General features: G+C 36.6%; 1 protein-coding gene across 4 annotated transcripts; it reads left to right on the top strand.

Annotated features, from left to right (window-relative positions):
- Nucleotides 1–410: 410 nt before the first annotated feature.
- Nucleotides 411–3,796, top strand: LOC131073832 (uncharacterized). 4 transcript variants are annotated; one of them, XR_009112998.2, is made up of 5 exons: nucleotides 411–2,026; nucleotides 2,363–2,658; nucleotides 2,790–2,855; nucleotides 2,967–3,028; nucleotides 3,336–3,422. XR_009112998.2 is itself a non-coding variant. In XM_058010349.2 (5 exons), the coding sequence occupies exons 1-5, from the start codon at nucleotides 933–935 to the stop codon at nucleotides 3,365–3,367; spliced, it is 1,611 nt and encodes a 536-aa protein (XP_057866332.2). In that variant the 5' UTR covers nucleotides 417–932; the 3' UTR covers nucleotides 3,368–3,796. The 4 variants fall into 4 exon arrangements, 2 of the variants coding, with proteins under 2 accessions (XP_057866332.2, XP_057866331.2); XR_009112997.2 differs by having other exon boundaries at nucleotides 3,333–3,419; XM_058010349.2 differs by having other exon boundaries at nucleotides 417–2,026; nucleotides 2,729–2,855; nucleotides 3,336–3,796.
- Nucleotides 3,797–8,263: the final 4,467 nt, after the last annotated feature.

The raw sequence follows: 8,263 nt of genomic DNA, 5'->3' as shown, positions 1-8,263 counted from the left end.
AATCGAGATTGAGCAAACTGATAACCTCTTGTACAATATGCAATAGACCCTACATCACACAACATGTTAAAATCAAGAATCAAACTCATGCTATCTAAAATAAATGATTTCTCAATTACAAGACGAACCCTCTTATAGCAATAAACATATTACATTAAAATAAAAAATCAAACTTAAGATCTAAACTACCGAAAACAATGGCTGAGGTTGAGTGAGCTGACCAAAGGGGCCCGACCCATGGTATTTGTCGAAATAAGAGGAGGGGAGATTTGTGTGACAAACAGACACGACGGAATTGAAGGTCATGAGAAAATGATGAGCTTTTATGGTTTGTTCCTGTCTTCAAATATGCCAAAATTGGAGTTTTGGGTGGTATTAACAATCAAAATTTTGTAATGATTCCGTTAGTCCTACGCGTGTAGGGATAGAGATAGGCGTAGAGCATTGGATTAGCCTGCTACTTAGGCCGCCGTGCTACGCTTTAGTGCAGTGCACGCTGGGTGTTTTTATTTGTTTTCTTAGTGCCGGACGTGTCATGTATACGTGAGCACGCATTCCTCTTTAGTCTCTTGAATTGAATTCTGCCAGGGCCCTGAGGGGACACTTGCATTAATCTTCGCGTGTGTTGAGACAACTTTGAAGAATACAGTGGCTGGGTGCTTTGAAATTCTTGATATAGCTCAGCTGTGCACGTCTTCTCCCTTCCAGCTAGGCAGCTTCCCGAGACACCCGCATCACGTGTCAGCCATTTTGGGTTTATGAGTTGGATCATCCTATTGCCTTGCCATTCATTATTTGCTTTCAGTTTTGTTGTTGATTTTCTTGTTTTCTCTGCATTCTCATTCTCGAGAGGGAAGATTTGAGGATTTACAGCTGATTTGGGGACAAAGGGAGCGTCTTGGTTGGGAAGATCGATTCTTTATGAGGTTGCAATGCAGGACGCTTCTGTGGATGGTGAGTGTGGTGGTGAGAAGGAACCACAGACGACTGTGAATTTGGGGGAGACTCGATCCTCTGACGTTTGTGTTTCTGGTTCTCTCAACAGTCCTCGTGGTGTGAGCTCTGGTGCAAGTGGACAGGAGAAAGTGGGTGATGATGAATATGATTGCATCCGTTTTTCCAATGTTGTTGTGCATCCTCAGAGACGTGAGTATGGGGATTTGGGCAAATTGGGTCCTAAAACGAAGGATACTGAGCTCAGATTGGGCCTACCGGTGGAGGCAGAGAGAAATGATGGTGGGTTGGATGTCCCGGGTTCGAGACGCTGGGCTTCCATGCACGATGCACGTTCTGCGTATAAAGATACCAGCTTTGAAGGATTCTGTGGCTCTGTAGTGGGTAAAGGAGGAAACATTTGTCATAATCTTCATGGGCAGTTTTTGACAGGGGACGTGGGTCTGGAGCAGAGCAGATTTTTGGCGGGTGCAGAGCCTCATGGCCGTGGGCATTTGTCTCAAAGCCAGGAAGAACTGAAGCAGAAGATGGGCTTTCAGGAATTCACAGGCCGTGAACTGCCTTTTGATTTGCGGTTTTCTCAGCAAGAAAGGTGGGAGAAACCGATGATGGTTGTTCCGCCATTGAATTCCTATTACAGAATGGGTGGTTCAGAAGATAGGAGAGCGATTTCTTCCGCCGGGAAACGTATCTTCTCCGATACGCTTCCAGGCAGCCCAAATGTTACGCCACAATTGGACTCTCCCAAACTTCCCTATCCGCATTCACAGCTTCGTATGCCTCATTCGACCTTCACTTTTCCCTTTGCAGGCGGGCCCAATCTGCGGCAACCGATTTGGGATTCGCCACAGGGGAAGTCGAATCTGGGGAACTTTCCTGGTCATATGGGGGCTAATCTCGCGCCCGCATTGACCCCCGAAATGCGGATGGAATGCGTCGGAGAGGCCTCGTCGTCTCAGCTGCCCCAGCAAGTGCCCCCGGGATTGCCGACTCTTGCGACCTCTGAAAGCAAGCCAAGTCAAGCTCAAACTGAAGGCGCAAGAAATGAAGATGCAGAGCGATCTGGACCAAGGTTTGTTCATTTCATTGCCTTTTGGGTTCATCCATTAAAGTTCAAGTAGTAAAGCCCAAGTTTTGTTTGATTGACATTTCTCCATTAAAAGTTCAAGTCTTGTTCATGTCTCTAGCAAAGCCCAAGTTTTCTTTGATTGACATTTCTCCATTAAAGTTCAAGTCTTGTTCATTTCACTTTTGGGTGTTCATCGTTTACATTTCTCTAGTAAAAAGCCCAAGTCTTGTTTGATTGACATTACTCCATTAAAGCTAAGTCTTGTTCATTCCATTGCCTTTTGGGTTCACTGGTAAAGTCCAAGTCCTGTTTGATTGACATTTCTCTTTCATGTTACAGGGCAGCACCGGTTGTAGGATGGCCTCCAATCAGGAGCTTCAGGAAGAATTTGGCTCCACAGCCAAAGGCAGCCCCTGTTCCTGCTCCACCACCTGCTCCTGCTCCTGCCCCTGCTCCTGCTCCTGCCCCTGCTCCAGTGGCTGCTGATCCAGGGGGGAAGAAGAATTCGAGGACCATGTTCGTGAAAGTAAACGTGGAGGGTGTTCCAATCGGGCGCAAGATAGACCTAAAAGCATATGATAGCTACGAGAAGCTTTCCATGGCTCTGGATGAAATGTTTCGAGGGTCTATTCCAGGTCTGTCCTCTAATTTCTACAGCTCAGTTCATACCACTTGGTTTTACATGGTTTGTTTCTCTGTCTGCAGCTAAAATATCTGGCTCAAATCCCTCGTCTGAAAATAACGAGCCATCTTTGTTGAGCGGCAGAGACTTCGTTCTTGTCTACGAGGACGATGAAGGAGATCGTATGCTTGTGGGAGACGTGCCTTGGGAGTAAGCCCTTCTTTTTTAATGGAATGTCTGTTCAAAGTTTCAGCCTTTCTTTTACTATGGAATGTCTGTTCAATGAATAGTACTTGACTTTTTTTTCCTAATTGTTAAAAGGATGTTTGTGAGTACTGTCAAGAGGCTGCGCGTGATAAAGAGTTCAGAGGTTCGTGCGCTGGGTAAGATAGACTTCTCTAATTCTTGTTTTACATTTTCTTACATTGTCTGTCATTTAACAAATTGGCGAGTTTCCTGTTTAAGATTTATAATAGAAAAATTGGTAAATTTCCTGTTCAAGATTCATAATAGAAAAATTGGCAAGGTTCTTGTTCAAGATAATAGAAAAATTGATAAATTTCTTGTTCAAGATTCATAATAGAAAAATCCGCTAATTTCTTATTCAAGATTTATGTTAATATTCTTGTGAATTTGTTCATGAATGAAGTGGGTATCTGATTTCTTTCCACTACTGTTTATCTGCAGCAGCAAATAGGCAAATAACACAGACACCCCAATGAATGGTCGATTCAGAAGACCAATGGGAAGCCAAAGTTATCTTGGTTTAAGGCAATTTTAATTTGCTTGCTTTGTGCAGTGAGTGGTTCACGCCTGCAAGATGAGTGAAGTGGGAGAAAAGGATTCCGTGCACCGTATTCCATACTTTGTGGATAAGAATGGAGAAAGTCATTTTAATTAATTATTGCTTTCCTTCTTATAATATGTGTAATTAACCGAGAGATGAACAGTTGGATCAGTAAAATACTTAATAAAGAAATCTGACAATGGTGTAAGTCTGGGCTAAACGAGACAGATCCACTGTATCATTTTTTTCTTTTGGGTATTTTTTGGGAGAAAAGTTGTAAAATATGAGAATCTGTCATTTCTATTTTTCTTTTGGTGTAATGTTTTTTTCCACCTCCACTGTATTATAAAAACCATTTTCATGATCTTCTGAAAAAAATCTTTGATTACGATGTAGGGGAAAAGTGGAGTTGCTCTTCTGACTTTGTGCTCTGTACATCCATTACTAAAAGAGTTTTCACGTACAGCTCTTGCATGAGTTCCGAATATGGACAACGTAAGCTCTGTTGCATGTAAAATATCTGTACCATTTATGCATAAGTTACTTCAGTCAATTGTGTGAGTGGAGTTGTTGGAAACATTTTTAATCATGCTGGCTAGAAAGCCAATGGTAGAGCAATATGGGGTTCTAGTGTTGAGTCTAGAAAAGCATGACATGATATGAGAGCTAGGCATAGGACACATTGTATCAGAACATTGTTGTATGGTTTGACATTTTTAAATTTTAGCAATTGTCCTTCATTTCAGTCTTGACATTTTTAAATTTTAGCATTTGTCTTCATTTCAGTCTTTGACATTTGATCACTTTTGGAGATTATTATATTTGTATTAATCTTTGTTTGAATGTAATTTTGTATGGTAGTGTTTGCAATGGTTAAAATTTTGTTATTTTAATTGTGATGTTTGTTTTATCTTTTTATTTTATATGTTTATTTATTTTATATGAATAGGACAATAATTGTGTTATTTATGTAGGAGGTATTTTTTGTAGTGTGTTAAATTGTGATGTTTTAGATTCAATTGTATAGTTTTTCAGTCAAACTCATTGGTTCGTATTCATTGACTATGATTCACATGAACCTATCTTTCATTAGCATGATTGGTCTACTTAGCATTCAATGCATTTAGGTAATGCATATTGGCCTAAAGCATTGAGAGATCTTGAAAGATCTATTTTAGTACCAATTTTTAACTTAAATGTGTTGAACCATGATCAACTACACTTAGCTTATTACTGCACTTGCAAAGTTTTAAGCTAGTGTTGTGTTTTACGAACCATTTGTTACAAGGAACATGAGAAAAATATGGAAGAATATTGAAGGAGTTGACAATAAATTTTTGTATAAGTTTAATTATTGGATTAGTTGCAACATCCTTTTAGAACTCTGCATTTGTTTTAGGCATTCAATATCTTCACAATTTCAAATTTTTGTTGGGACTTGATTGTGAGGATGTATTACTTTCAAAACCCATCAAGTAAAGTCATTAAGATGTCCATGGTACTACCTTGTTCAGATATTCAAGCTTTTTTGGTTATGCATATAGATGCAAGACTAGAAAGGATGTTGTCATAATTGTAAAAGGATATTTGCATTGTAGAGGGACAAAAATCACAGTTGCACAAATATCACTACATGAGAATAAATGAGAATGGTCATAGATCAATCTAGTTGATGAGTAGCCTAAAAAAGCATAGAAAGAAAAGTTATAGCCTTGGTTCCTCCACTCAATCTAGGATAGACATAAAGTTTTCTATTTGAATGCCAAACAAAATTGTTTGAATTTATCAAAAGCAAGTATATAATAGATTTGGTGTAACATAGATTTAGAGTGTGTGATTATCACATAAACCTTGTTCAACAAACAATTGTTGGGGAAAAAATGTCAACTTTGCATTTATGATGTTCGACAATAATATTTGTGTATGCATTCACTATTTTGTCCTTTATATATTGTCATTATATAGAAAAGTTGGTGTTCCCACTCAAAGATGAGATGGAATTTAGATTTTTGTCCTCACACGAGGAGGTAGACATTTCACTTTAAAGTGACATAGTTTGGTCATGTGTTAACATCTTGTGTGTGTGAGGTTATCATAACAAGAGTTATGTATATGACATAAAAGCATGTAAGAGGGACATGTTACATGGGAATCTAAATCGACATTATATGAATTTTGAACATTTTTTTGTGGATAGTATTTGAATGGCTAGGTGAGGACAAATTGAGGCACCCAAGTTTAGGTGGTCAAATATGATATGTTGCAAGAAAAATTGCTAATAATTGATAAGGAAAACTTTGACCAAGAAGGGCATTGGAATTTGTTGCCTTAGTTTCGTTGATATACCTCCTATGGAATTGCAAATAGTTTTCCCACGCATTTATGGTTTCTCAAACCATTTATAACCATTTATAGTTTTCAATTTAAACCCTTGTCTATTTATTGATGCTTGGAATTGTAGTTTGTATGAATGTTTTTGCATTGATTGTCTTTTTAGAATCACTCTTATAAAGGCTTACTTTGTAAGTATAATTCAATACACTTATTTTATTGAATAATACATTGAGCTACTCCGGATTGGAGTTTTACTTCCAAAAAAGGTTTTTTCTAGGTACACTTATGGCAATGTTTATTTCTTGTAAATTATATGTGTTAGGTTTCTATAATTATAAGAAAAGATTGAAAATTATGTAACACTCTTCTCAAAAGATTAGTATACGAAGCATTTCCATTTACCTTGTAAGCTTTCATTTAGTATTAGAGTTTGATCAATTTATATTTTAAGTGTTGGGTAGAGCATTTTTTGCACTAATCTTTGTGGTGGCTAATATAGAGACGATTTGATATTATTCTAGGAAGAGATGTAAAGTGTACTATATGACAAAGAAACCTAATGGAAAGAGCCTAAATTCCTTCGATATCAATATCATATGGTACACTAGGATGAATTTATAGACCTAAAAATTTATCTTCAGTTATCCATTTTACAATAATTTATAACTAGAAATTACTAATGGAAATATAAAACATTCAACTACAATTTAAAATATCTAATTATAAAGAATCAGTAAAATTAAAATATTTGGAAGATATATCTAAAGAAACAAAGAAAATATGATAGATTGTGATATAAAACAATCTAGCTACACTATGCCAATACCATGAATCTTTAAATGATAGCATAGGTAAATAAGATAGGAGGGGAACAATGAAATATAAGGAAATCGCCTAAAAATGAGAAAAACATCCAAAGGAAATGCTATTTCTTTTTTAACATGTTCTACAATCTCTTGAGAATAGCAAACAAAGAACTTCAAAAAAAAGTATATGCAATGTTAAAAAGCTCGGTGGTGTATACTAAAAATGAGGATATCACTTCTAGAGTTACAGAGCCAAAATCTTTTATATTTCCTTATTACTTCTCAAAATAGCAAGTTATACTACCTTTTTAAGTGTGATTGTGTGCAAGAGTGTTACTTCAAAGAAATCTATAGCAAGGTAATGCTACAATGACCATTGTAAACACATATCATAAGACACTAACATGTCACGTGGACATCCAAGTATTGCACTCTTATTTGAAAAATTCAAATTTAGTAAGTTGGGAACATCACAAAATCGCTAGAAATTGAAGATTTTTGGTATTGACATTTTGTAGCTAAGATATTATGTATTAGAGGGCTAAAGAAAGGACATTATGGAGTGTGAAATTGCAAGGGTATGTAATTTACGACACTGCGTTTTGTCTTACTTTAGTTGACAAATGAATTACGCTCAATATACACGCTGAATAGAAAATAAAAATCACAAATGTTTATCCAAGGATATTATAAAGGAATAAGGATCTCAAAACTAAGTGGATATGCCCCAAGAAGAATAAACGTTGGTGAAGATCATAAAAAATTTGCCCTTAAAAGTGAAATTGCAATATTTTTGAGCTTCTTGTATATTTTTTTTAAGACATTTTTTTTTAAAGTTATACATTGAAGGGTTACATGTGAAATATTTAATTACATAATAAAAATAATAATTTTTATATGATTATTATTATTGGTTTATTTATATTAGGTTTAAAGATTCTTCAAAATTTGAAACTAATTATCAACACCCTAGATGTGAATGTTTCCATAGATTCAATAGTGGGTTCACAGGTATAAAAAATTTGAAAAATCTAAGGAAAGATATTAATGTTGCACAACATGTTTGGGCAAATAATTTAATAATTGCTACTTGGGAGATGAGTGTTGCAACACGATTGGAAAATCTGTTAGAATTCACAGGGGCATTGAGAGAGTGAATTGCTTCCACATGGCACTGCCATGTGAGCATAAGAGGTGATGGGGCCTGCAAGATAAAGAGATGTCACATGGCATCATTGCACTTCAGCGCTAGGGAAAAGGGGCAAAGTGTGTAGAGAAAAAGGAAAGGAAAGCATGTTTTATAGTCTACAATGCCACCAACTTATATCTGAGTCTACAAATGGGTTACAACAATATGGGACTACCTCATACTCCTTGCAGAGGCACCTAACTGCACTACAATCAAAGCAATCAAAGCATACAAACCTTTCTCTGTGAGATTTGAACTTGTGACCTTTCTTTGAAGAACACAAGTTTGCTTTGTGAAATACTATTTAAGATTCGAGGGTGGAATAACAGAGTTTGTGCGCACAAAAGAGTAAAGGTTGAGACTATTACAAATGAAATTGTAATGCCTAGTTGATAATTTGCAGTGATCCTCGCATGATATCGTGCTATGATTTTGTAGAGATGGTGAACCAATCTATTATGTGTGAGTTATTTCATGAACCTGCATCTATTATAGCATTAAA

Source organism: Cryptomeria japonica, chromosome 6, assembly GCF_030272615.1.
Source record: "Cryptomeria japonica chromosome 6, Sugi_1.0, whole genome shotgun sequence".
In the NCBI taxonomy this organism is placed as follows: Eukaryota; Viridiplantae; Streptophyta; class Pinopsida; order Cupressales; family Cupressaceae; genus Cryptomeria; species Cryptomeria japonica.
This window is presented reverse-complemented; position numbering and strand designations above follow the sequence as displayed.

Bases quoted from the DNA above. Each gene is read 5' to 3' on its own strand.
- LOC131073832 (XM_058010348.2), top strand. From the start codon at position 933: ATGCAGGACGCTTCTGTGGATGGTGAGTGTGGTGGTGAGAAGGAACCA. The intron at 2,659-2,728 runs GTCTGTCCTCTA...CTCTGTCTGCAG, and splicing joins GTTTCGAGGGTCTATTCCAG to CTAAAATATCTGGCTCAAAT. The intron at 3,029-3,332 runs GTAAGATAGACT...GTTTATCTGCAG, and splicing joins TTCAGAGGTTCGTGCGCTGG to CAGCAAATAGGCAAATAACA.